Below are 13,179 nucleotides of genomic sequence, written 5' to 3' on the forward strand. Positions count from 1 at the left end.
AGGGTGACTGAATGGTTAAAGTCATTAGATTATGCTGAAATTGAGGATCTTTTGATGTACCCTAGATAAAGCTGCACGCACCGCACTGTTACCTACACACACACACACACACACACAAATACACACACACACACACACTCACCACACATTTCTTTCATTTCATGAATCACAGAAATCACAACTACATTCTTGTTTACAAGTTTGCTTATAAATATACCTATGGTACGAAAATCTTTTTGCTATGGAAGAGCGTGGCCTTCTAACACAGGTGTTTTTACACTTAATTGAGGGTCGCAACCATGGAATGTTTTTTTGTACCGTTTTTGAAGAAATAAAATATTTTTCATTTTCATTTTTTTTTTCAATACTTGATGATGTGAGTTAATCAGTCAGCTAATTTAAGTTACTTGTAGCTTATTTTATTTAATGAAATTTAATGTTGATGCAAAAAAAATAAACTAATTAGAATAATATGTAAAATATTTTATAACCAATTGAAAAATAAATATTCCAATAAGATTTTCAATTAGAATAGTCGCTACCCTAGGAGATTTGATGTCCCTTGTTTGTTGATGACATTCCGTCCACAGTGATTGAATTAAAAATACCAACATACCAATCATAAAATTTATTATTTCTAACAAGCTGTAGATTTTTATAAAAATATGCCCTCATCCGCATATATCGTAAACTTATATAAATTATTACTATTTACAAAATATGTCATAAATTATTTACTTATTACTAAACTATTTGATATGGCTAGGTAAAGTGCATAAATCGAATACCAGAATAGTAATTATGGTTTACTGTTCCTATATCTATTGACATAGCCAAAATATCAGAAACCTTTTAATTTGGTTAACTAAAACTTTTCCTAACACATTCACTCAAGAATACCTTGACAAATTTTGCGCCTCAAAACTAGCATCGTTATCACTAACTACATCAATTTGTTCATTGTCACACATCTCGCTCGAGTTCTTTGAAGAGCAGGTAGATTTTGCACAGCAGCATTTCTTAGTTCTTCCGTCACTCGCTAGGGGACTTTCTTCCTTCTTCAACTTAACTCGGCGGTTCTGGAACCAAATCTTCACTTGCTTCTCGGATAATTTCAATCTAGATGCAATTTCGATTCTCCTCAGCCTAGACAGGTACATATTCATTGAGAACTCACGTTCCAACTCAAGAAGCTGGGTGCCTGTGAAGGCAGTTCGGATACGTTTACTCGAATCTTCTTTTAAAGGCACACGTTTTAAATCCTTAGAGTACCCAGGCAGGAGTTCTTCGGGATGACCGAGTGGAGGGCTTGGAGTTCCATTGCGACTTTCACTTGACAATGATGGAGACCTTTGACCCTGGCTTTTCGAAGGTGACGTCGCTGTTGCCTTGTATGGATGGTGTAGATAAGGAGAAACTGACTTCTTTCTTCTATTCACAAAGCACACTGGTTCCTCTTCAGTTTTCACATAACCTTCGAACGATCGTTCACTCTGAGTCGGTTCATAAATATCTGGCTGTCGCGGTAATTGGTGAACAAGGGGGTATCGAAAATTCAGATGCTCCAGAAACGGTCTGAATAAATCTGGAGCTCGCTGTTGATGTAGGCCCAGAGTTAGTAGATTATTCAGCGGGTATGGATAAGGTAGGAACTTGGGGCGTGGATCCATTTGGTTAAGACCGAAGTTGTGTAAGGATGTCACTTCTGTCTTCTTGCAGTCTTTCGACTCACTGATCAACGTATCGACTAAGAACGACCGCGACATCTTGCTGTGTACTGGTCGGTGCAACGTATGCTTTGCAACTGATTAAGGAGGGTGAGATCACTGGAAAGTAACAATTACAAAAACTACCCCCACTTAGTGCACCCCATTGTAAATAAACACAATAGGCCTCACTCGAAGCGTTTTGGCAATTATGTTGCCCGTCCCACCCTTTTGTCGGTGAGCCGTACCCCATGATAGTTGAAAAAATTGTATTATGAATGGAGCATTTTAGTAGCTATGAATAATTTTGTATGGGACGTTAACATCCCCAATATCAATCCCATTAAAATGAATTTGGTTACTGTTTCACTGGTTAATATGATTTTATAATTAAATTATGTTCTTTGTAGTTAAGACCTTTTTTATATTCACAGGTTTTAAATATACCTATTGGCAAGTAATTGAATTTTACGTAATATTATATATCTGTATACCTACTAACTGAGAGGTGTTTTTGAGTAAGAAATAATATCTACATTTACATATATAATTATCATGTTTTGGAAGTACTTGAATAACAGGGTTTAGCAAACAGACTACAACCTTTTTAAGTCTGAGTCTCAGAATTCTGGATCTGTTTCATGATCATTTGTTAATCAAGGTGATCGGCCTCCTTTGCCTGACACACGCCGTCGACTTTTTGGGTATAAGTCTAGTAGGTGTCACGATGTGTCCCCGTGCGAGCGAATGTTACATGCGCACATGGAATGAAAGTCCATTGGTGCACAGCCTAACAACACTGAAGGCTAACAATAATATACATTTTCTCAGTAGGCAAAGTTAAGATTATTCTAGTACCAAAACTATTCATTTCCCCCGTAAGCAAATTAATTAGGTATGAATACTCTATAATATGGACCGTATGCTGTTCACGTGATTTTGATACTCGTAAAAGAAGTACTAGGGTGGGTATGCTCTGGCCCCGCCCATAGCTCCCTTATTTGGACCGGTTTATGAAATATTAAAGCTTGTATTGTGAGTCTATAAAATAATTGTAACCATTATTATCATGTCAGATACAATTTAGAGTAACTCTTCAAATCATTTTGTATTTTAAGTGCTTTATGATGGTCCTTTGAAGGTTATTATTAGGTCTTTCTTTGAGGCTGGGTTTTTACAAGGGAGTTAAATTGTTCCAGTTTTATACGTATCTTGTTTGTATTCGAAATTAAGTTGTTAACACCGTTACTAAAGCTGTTATAAATTTTGAATCAACTTTTAGGATATAACATGCGTTGAAATCCTGATTACATGAACACATGCTCGTATATGGAAGATAGTATGAAACCGGACCATATACATGCAGCAGACGTGTTCCACAGCATAATGCTAAACAAGGGTCCAGTTACAACCACAACAAACACACATTACACACTTAAAATGTACCAAATTCCTATTTTCCTTTCAATAGTTTTTTGTTATTTTTATTTTTATATTATTATTACTATTGTTTTGTGTGTTTCTCAATTAATAAATGTTAAGTTATGTTAAATATAAGCGATGAAATACATATATTTTATCAGGGGGCAAATGAACGCTCTCCTAAGTGACACCGCCGCCCATAGATATTGTCAGAGACTTCGCAAGTGCGTTGTCGGCCTATTAACAATAGGTGCGCTCTCATCTAGAAGGATTCTTAATCAAATTGGTTCGGAAATACTTCAGTGGGCAGCGGTACCATGGCCTTACGCCCCATCCAGAAATCTTCATAGTAGGAAAAATGTTAATAATTATCTTTAATCTCTTAATAAAATTCAAAGAAACCCGAAAATACTTTTTAGGACGGGGAAGCTCACCATTCGCAAAATATTGTTCTATTCATTGTTAAAAAATCCGCCGAAGCCAAATATAATCACGATGTGAGTGAGCAAACAGTGTGCAACGGTAAGTAAACATTAGTTTATCTAACATATATCTTTATTCTACATTTAAGGTGTTAGACACACGAACGGTTCATACGTTTTGTTACCAATTTTAGCCAATTAAAATATATGTTACGTTAGTCATTAAAATATTAATATTATCGATTTGAATGACGTTTTCGCATCACTAAACTAATATTAAGGGCCTGTTTCACAATGTATGGATAAAGTGCCAAATAGCTATGCAACACATAAATTATTCGAAAGATAAAAGTTCCGAATAAGATACTTGGCATTTCATGACAAAAATACTGTTTATCCTACAAATAAGTAACAAATAGCTTTTAGGTACACTTATGAAGGGCAACAGAAAATATGTTAAATTGATTTTAAATTTACACTTTCTACCCGTTCGCAAGTCAATGACATAGAGTGGGTAAGAAGATATTAAAGTATATTAATAAATTTATAAAAAATATACATATAAATGAAATTAATTTCTGGCTTTGAGTATCTATGGGCTATCACTTAACATCCGATGAGCCTCTTGCCCGTTTAGCCCTGTTTTATAAAACTAAAAAAATATAACTATTAAAAATCTAAGATATAATTCAGATTCTACTAAGCATTTCTGTAATTCGTCAGTCGCCAGCCTAAGCTGAATTTTGACTTATTGTTCATCCACCCTCGCAAATGAATCGGACAGGATGATAAGGGGTTGTATTAAACCAGTGCCAAGGGAGCATTGTTGGTACCTGATGGAGTAATTTGGCCTTATTAAATTATTACAGGAAAATTGTTTCTAATGGATCTTAATAATTGATAATAACGTCGATCTCCATTTCTATCAAATATTTATAATTCCTATTTTACTTGAAAAATTACTAATATAATTTGGCTTGATATTTCACCTTTTATTTATTGTGATAGACAGTGGAAAGAGTTTATTAATATATAATAATGAATATTATTATTTTGTGTAGGCACTATTTAAAAGTATTACATTATATTCTATATGTTCAAATGAATGAAGATACACCAGTTTGTCTTAATTCCAAAATCAACACCTTGATGAAAAGGTATCTTAAAAGGTAAATCAAAGGTACTTAGGTACAAAGCTTTTTAAAGAAATCTGAGCAATTTGAAATTAGAATCGCTGTTAGATGTTTTTTTATTATTAAAAATATTTTTAATTCTTGTCGTCAACCCGTCATGGGTTGGCAACAACCGCTCCAAAACACCTTGTTTCATTAAACACCTATCTTTTATACACTTAAAACGTATCACATTCGAAGCAAAAAATCAATCACCAAACAAAAGACGAGCGGAAATGAGTCCGAAAAGGCTATTTAATAACCACCTGCACTACGAATAATGGCTGACCAACACTTCCCGGAATATTGTGAATGTCGCCGAGGTGTCTGAGCATCTCTGCGGGTCCTCATTCATGCCTCTTACGTTCATTGAAGGTTTTGCTACGGTATGAATGAGACTTGGCTATTCTTTGTGTTTTGTTTACGAGTATCAGATTACCGATGTATTTTAGTTCAATTGACTTGTGCCTATAATTGGATTAAACTAAGCTGTTTGGGTTTTGTGAATACTCTTGCCCTTTATTCTATAGTGAAGGCATTTGTACCGGATATTGAACTATAGACAAGCTTAGTAATATAGAACAAAATATGGAGTAGGATAATTATTGTAATTAAGCGTTTGTCAATAGTACTTGCTTAACGTAAACACAAAACTTAATTAAACGATAGAAAAGCGTTCTCGCAAAACAACTCGAAATATTAATGTAAATATTAAAAGTAATGTAGTAATTACTCTTACAACCGACAAATATTTTTTGAAATATAAGAATAAAACTAAGAAATATATTTTTTTTAAATATATTTCCACCTCGTAAAACAATTATCTAGCTTTTGTTTTAAGTCCAAATAATCTAATTGTAAAACTAAGTGCTTTGAATTGGCACTCAAAACGTATGCTGTATCAAATTAAGCCCCATAAAGGGTTGTAATAACATCAGCAAACCCTCGGCTATTCGCCACGTGCGTGAATTCGATGGAAAAGTAATTTAAACTCAACTTATTAACTTTACGGCGTATATGTTGCACGGTATTTTAATGTATTCCTGACTAATTTAATAATTACGTATTTGCGATTTTTCTGTAACCTTTTTGCGTTAGTTAAGGCATAAATGAGATATCAAAAATAATAAGGGTTACGTTAAAAATAATGTCAGGAAGTTCTTTTAAAATTTTATGATATGACAACATTAACACTTATTTATCAATTAAATGTCGCAACGTCTAAGTGGCGGAGGGTAGGCCACATATCGCGCATGGACAACAAAGCTCCTTGAAGGACCCGCAGGGTCCTTGAAGACCTTGGTAGAACAGAAAACCACGGGTTCGTCAACCGAATAGGTGGACTGATGACATTTTCAAGGAAGCTGGCAGCGCGTAGTGGAAGAATATGGAGGAAGCCTACGTCCTAAAAAGACTCAAAAAAGTGCCTTTTGCCTAAGATTTGCTGTAAGGTCTCTCAACAAGGTCCCAAATTCCTCAAAGTTCAAGAGGCCTCTGGTTCCCAGAGTTGCCCAGGACTAATCAATGCCTTGACATCAAGTGTGCTTACTGGTTTGACATCGTTGACAATGTCCGTGGTCTAAATTATATGAGGTAGCGTTTGCTAGAAATTTTGTACTCGTAGTCAATTTATGAGCGATTCCTAACTTTTATAAAACATTTTCATCTAATACTATTTAAAACTTATTCGCTAATTCAATTAACTAAGCACTACAATATAATCCCTGTTAGTTTCGTTTATATCATTAAGAGGAACTCAAAAAATTTATTTCTCAAATCGGTTCAGCTTGTCCCTTGTACTAGATCGCACCCTTACCATAATCGAATCACAAACTGTATTTGGCTTTGTGCAACACAAGAAACGCTTGACAATTGCGTTTGTGACATTTAGCGGTATTTCAATCGTTCACTGTTTTGTTCGTTCAGTCGTTCAGTTATTGTTTCCATTCACTCTAAAGGTTATTGTTTAGGCCCCAGCTTATTTATTGACTGTTTTTGAATATCTCAAGTACGAAATGATCGGTTGTATTCATAATGAGCTCAAGTAGTTAGCATAATATATTATTGCTAATAAAGGATTGCTATGCGTTTGTATCGGTTAATAATAATCGTTTGACGATTAGGTTTTGATACATTAGCAGATCATCAATTATATTCAAATTAAATTGAATTAAATTATTATCTGTATGTTTTGGGTATTACATCTAACTAATATATACACTACATTTAATGGTTGTAAACGGCGTCAAGTCCAGGTAAAGATGTATTTTATTTTTATAAATTCCATTGTCTAACAATAATAATTAAGAAAGTTTTTCGGTGACACAAAGTTTAAGAGTCGACAGACGTAGAAAGAAAGAAAGGAAAGAAAAATCTTTGTTTAGGATTCCCTGTGTTTTTGGCAGCCAGTCTTTTCCTTTTAACATGTAAACTATATGTATATGGATTACTTTATGATTTCTACATAACACAATTTTATAATTACTATAAAAACTAAATAAAAAAAATTTTGCATCAGCATAAAATAGGTTAACAAGTTATTGAATGAGATTTTTAGTAAATATATGTTATGTGAGTTTTGAGTATTTCTGATGATTTTGTTATGTTTGGAAGTTTAAGAAAGGGCAAAAGAAAAAGCGTTGGGCGAAGAAAGTGCGTCTTTTGGTTTTGCTTAAATATGGGTTTGAGCTGTGTTTGATATGGTGTGCGAGTGTTTGTTTGCAAAGAAGTCTCCATATTACGGATAGCTAGGTTGATTTTTTGAGTAGTAATTATACGATATTTTCGGTTTAAATGATGTTCGTTAGTCGAATATAATGAGAGAGATAACTTTTCTTATTTACTTTATTTAGAAGAACATCCCAACTCAACAATGAAAGGGTTATTTTACCCATTAGAAGTTTGACACGTGTCGGATATCATGTCGATACCATTAGGTGCTTTTGACATCCGTTATATATTGGTTAATGATATAAAATGATCGATTAGAATTTAACAATACATTGCTCTTTGATAGTAATTTGTGGCAGAGACATCCTTATATACGCAGGAATGGAACGTCGCTTGTTAAATTAGGTATGATTTGAAATGTCTGTTCGTAATTTTGACGAGACCATTGCACTACAAATCAGATTAATGTCTGTCTATATATATATAGTATTTTGTATGTACTTCGATCTTTTGTTTGTTTTAATTTTTTTGTATAATAACATTCAACTACAGTTAGTTTTAGTTAGTAGTCGTGAAAAAGTTTTCACGTATAATGATTTTGTCAATTTATTAGTTAATTATATAGACGTAAATTAACGCATGCATAGCAGAGCAGGTCTATATCACATTACCCTGTAATAATAGTGGAACATTGATTAAAAACTTTTTTACAGAGGGGCAAAGAAAATTAAATTCCAGACATGTCACGCCAAAACACAATTCGTTTCGCACACTCGGCAAATGCGAGTCATCCAACATATTTGCTTTTGATTAATGCTTCATCCACTGGTTGTGATAACCAGCAACTGGTGAGGGGTTCTAGATTTGCTGAAGAATCACTTCCCAAAATACCTTATAACTTAATTGGCACGTTTGTTGAAGTCGACGTTAAGGAGTAATTTTAAATACTCATATCAATAATAAGTCAGATTTTGGCTGCAAATTATGACATGTGAAAATAAATTATGTGTAATTGTGCCATTATACAGATGTTTTATTTTATGGAAGCAGCAAGCAGGAGTGGATGATGTAGTGCATTTCCTCCTTCTTTTTTTTAATCTCAAATTATTAAATTAATTTATTTTGTTGCTTTATAAGTTTAACGTCTTGGTTAGATAATCTTACTTTATTTTTACAGTAGATTTAAATTTGCACTGTAATATAATATTTGTAATATAATATATTTGGGACACATCGCAAGAGGTACAGAAAAGTGGAGCAAAAAACTGCTTAACTGCTGCCCAAGGTACAGCAAACGCAAAAGAGGGAGACAACTGAGAAGGTGGATTGACCACATTAAAGAAACGGCAGGTGGTACATGGCAGAGAGGAATGGCGGGATTTGGAGGCCTTTGCCAAAAAAGGGCACACAGATGCACCAGAATTGGATTAAAATGGAAATTTGATTAAATGTATATAAAATATATAATGTAAAATGTATCTGAATAAAGGCTATTATTATTATTATTATTATTAATATAATATATATTATATTACGTATTCTAACGTAAAATATAATTAAAATAGTAAAAAAAAGTATTTTTAAAAGGATACTAATTATAATATAATCACTGTGATAGAAAAATAAAACGTTAAACGATCATAATATTTTATTTAACATTATAGATTATTCGAAGCGATTGCAAAATTGTTGTAAATTCCTGAGCAATTGTATCCAAACTGTAAGGTAAAGTACGTAATGCAAAAAGCAACAAATAAGAGTGAAATAAAGAGCTTTGAGTCCTACAAAAATATCCCCAGGCTGGCTAATATCCGGGAGCTTGCAAAGGGTTAATGTGATTTCGCAGGGTCACAAATACCCTTCCGTGCCTTTGTTACTGCCGGTTCAAGAAAAGTGCGGTTTTTATATTAAGACTAACATTTAAATTTGACATTTAAAATATATAATTTCCAAACCGTACAGGCTATAAGAACAAATGTTTCAGGGTTCTTCAACAAAAGAGCGTCCTAGTTCTTAAAAGGCCAGCAACGGCCTAATTTGCCTTCTGGCAATGTGAGTGTCCATGGGCGGCATTATTACTTAACATTAGATGAGTTCCCTGACCGTTTATTTTTTTGTTATATAAAAAAGATTTGTTATCGATTTCCGCAGTCAGAGAGACGAAGAGTTACTTAAGACATTGATTGATTTGCTTCATAGAAAATTCGAAATTTCTACCATATTTAGAAGTTAGATATTTATTATGAAAATATATAGGGAGGTATATTTGTATGTGTTTAACCATAAAGTATATACAAATGGCGTGGTCCAAGGCATGCCGGTTTCCTCACGATGATTTCCTTCACCGTACGAGCAAGTGTTTAGCCCACACAGTTAAAAGTGCATTAGTGCAGGGATCGAACCTACGACCCCAGAACGGGGATCGCACGTTGAAAGCACCAAATCGGCTCCGCACAAGAGAAATAGTATTGGTTAAGTAATAAATCTCAACGGATGTACATATTTAGTGTGGCAATACCGTCTCATAGTACCTATGAATGATTTGACTATATGTTTAAACATTATCGGAGAATAGAATGGCGTCTAAATCGATCGTGGTCAGATTAATTAAGTAACATAATATAAACACTTCCCTGCTCCATTGAGCGGAAAATTTGAAACTTAATAAGAGTAAATGAAAACACAAATTGCAGTTTTAATGGAATAAAACGAATATAGTAGTTTTTCGTTGACGGTTAATATAGAATGGGTTGATAAATTGGTGTGACGATACTTCCGGTAGCGTGGCGGACGCATCGACGTCATACGTCATTTCCGGTCGCGAGGGAGGAAATGATAGGAAGTTGGATTAATTTTATAGCGATGACGATAGCGTTTATAGCTTTTAAATTTGATATTCCGTAATTTCCCATTGGAATACTAATGTTTGTATGAACACATTTACGTGTAAATTAGAAATACATAAATATAAAATTTTCCTGTCAACTGTCACCCTAACTTATTAAAACCCTTTGTAATAATTAAGTTACGAATAAAGAATTATTTTGAGATTTGACATAATTTTTTATGTCAAATCGTATTTCCGCACCACTATGTGGAGCAGCCCACCAATTCGACTTGAGGATTTAATTAAAAGGCTGGCAACGAACCCGCGAGCGGTATCACCTTATTCACCTGATGAATATTTGAGCCTACTGCCTGTTTGCCCCCGGTTCTATAAAAAATAACTTGTTTGTAATATACAATAAGTGATATACATTCAATAAAAAACCGAACCTCTAGGCACAGGGGACTAACATCGTTATATGAAAAAGATTTCGAGACATCGCAGCCTACAAGTTAGTATCTGTATATATCGTAATAAATTTACCGTGAGACAAAATTCCTTCGGGCCTATAACAATCTTTATACACTGGTAAAAATGAGCTTTCGGTTCTTATTGAGTATACTTAATGGCAACTTGGTCACGCTCACTTGAATTCATTGATAATCTTAACAATGACACTTGAGCTTAAATGTATGGAGCACAAAGGATTTTCACTCTTAACGACAAAACATAATACTAAAGAAAATCGCAGCATTTCATCGAAATGAAAGAATTCATCCTATAATGTTCTCTGCAAGAAGCGTTTAAAGCATGCAATTTTATGCTTTATTCCCAAGTAGTATATCGTAGTATCGCTAAAAGCTTCATTTTCTTTATTAAAGGCTGTATTGGAGATGTTATGAATGAATGTATGTGACACAAAGGCGTCGGAGTGTAAAAATATGACCGTATTTAAGTAGCGGCGTCTTTTAGTCATGTTACGATTCGTGCTTTGGTTATTTTTTGTATGCTTGTAATTTCACTGGCGGATTTACACATTTTCAAGGTATAGGCTATATTAGCCTTAATAATCCAACAATTTCGTTGAAATTGCACGTAACATTGCAGTACGTCTGACATGTATGGGTTGATAGAGGGAAGAGAGAAGAGGGATATTTATCTGCTATTACGCTTTTTTCACTCATACAAAGACGTGTGAGCTGAAGGCGCAGGCATTGATAATTGGTTGGAAGGCGAACTGGTACTCTAGAATATGGAAGTTTACAATGATAAGTAAGAGGTGAAATTTTTTTGCAGGAAACAGTTCTATCTATAAAATATAAAAAACCGTCATGCAGAAAATTCCCAAAAGCCACCCAAAAATTCTGCCGCCTTTGGCTACAGTTTACTCAGCCTGCTGGTAAATCCGCCACTAAATAATTCATAATTTATTTAACAAAATAAGCTATTATTATTATTATTATTACAGATTACTCCAATACGGCACATCACATTTACGACACATACAAAACAATACATACACAGAAAACACACACAACATTTAGAGATTAAAATATTTACAAAAATACCATTTCTTACAGTATAGGAGCAAACCATACTAACCCTTCGTCTGTTAATATGTAATAAAAGTATAAGTGATAAACAAAACATTTCAACCTAGAAAATTCGATGGTATATTTACTTTATTTTCTTTAAGTTTATGTATACCTTAATAAACTTTCAATCTGAAAATCAATATGAAATTTCTTCTGAACAAATCGACTTGAAAATTGTATTGTTTACTATATTTTGTTACGAATTTTTTGCACGAGTACATTTTCAAAAGATGAACCGAGCACCGCCCCCTCTAATCGATTGCATAACCATTTCACGTTCCATTCATTCGCATATTCATTCACTAAGTCATTTGGCGGCAAATACCATTCTCTGCCGCTTTCACAAATGAACCTTATTACCTGGTCATAAGATGTGGTAATCTTCGCGAAATTCAAGAATATACTAAAGTATTGTTAACGAAAAATGGTTTAAAATGACACGGTGTTATCGTATTATAGTTATAAAGTATTGTGTGATGGAATTTCATGCATGCCTCCGTATTTTTTGAATTGTCAGACATATTGTCGCCATTGTGAGTGAAGAGCTACTTGAATGGAGCGAACGAATTAGGAACGGTGAATGGTTGTGAATGTGTAGATCGTTAAATGTATGCTATTTATGAAACTTAAGTACGTTTATTATATTGAAATAATTGTTTGTACAATTTATAAACAGTGCTAAAGGCGTAGATAGAACTTGAACCAACTAAAATACATACTTAGTCTTAAAGTAAATAAATAAATAAATATAACCGTAAAAAAAAAAAAAAGTTAGAAATATTTTTCATTATTCATAAACAGATTTAGTTTAGTATACTATATTGAAATCAAAAATTTCTACGATAAATAGATACATATATCCTCACTTAATCATTTCATAAAATATGTGTCTTATATTTATTATATAATATTTATTAATATATTATTCGCTATAAAAACATGGACAAATTCCAATCTCACAGAATAGACACAAAAACCATAATTTAACACAAAATGCATCAATAAAATATCAATTCGCATTCATATAAAAGTCTCGCGTGTCGCATCTGTCCCCATTTGCCACGCTTTCCTCATATTATACATTTTTATATCTTCTACAATAAATTTAACGCTAAATAAAATTCCTCGCCACGCCCATACCAATAAATAACTATTGGTTTTCAAAGAACCCTTCAAATAAACGGTTGATTTTTTGCGGTTTTATGGAATTGGGGAAACATTAAGTAAGAGAATAAACCTCGTTGAATAAGAATAAAACATTATTTTTAAGGAAAACTTTTAATTCGGTGTTGAAAAATATGAAATTTTGTAAAATGCCCAAAAACTTCAACATTAAAAAATAAAAATAAAAATTCAGTTTATTAA

At 33.4% G+C, this 13,179-nt stretch overlaps 1 protein-coding gene across 1 annotated transcript; it reads right to left on the bottom strand.

Moving 5' to 3' along the window:
- Positions 1–735: 735 nt before the first annotated feature.
- On the bottom strand, positions 736–1,785 carry LOC111002099 (GS homeobox 1-like). Its single transcript, XM_022272207.2, has one exon. The coding sequence runs from the start codon at positions 1,764–1,766 to the stop codon at positions 891–893; it is 876 nt and encodes a 291-aa protein (XP_022127899.2). The 5' UTR covers positions 1,767–1,785; the 3' UTR covers positions 736–890.
- Between the last annotated feature and the right edge of the window lie 11,394 nt (positions 1,786–13,179).

The sequence above is a fragment of the Pieris rapae genome, chromosome 3, assembly GCF_905147795.1.
Source record: "Pieris rapae chromosome 3, ilPieRapa1.1, whole genome shotgun sequence".
Classification (NCBI taxonomy): Eukaryota; Metazoa; Arthropoda; class Insecta; order Lepidoptera; family Pieridae; genus Pieris; species Pieris rapae.

Excerpts from the sequence above, each read along its gene's own strand:
- LOC111002099 (XM_022272207.2), bottom strand. The coding sequence starts at position 1,766 with ATGTCGCGGTCGTTCTTAGTCGATACGTTGATCAGTGAGTCGAAAGAC.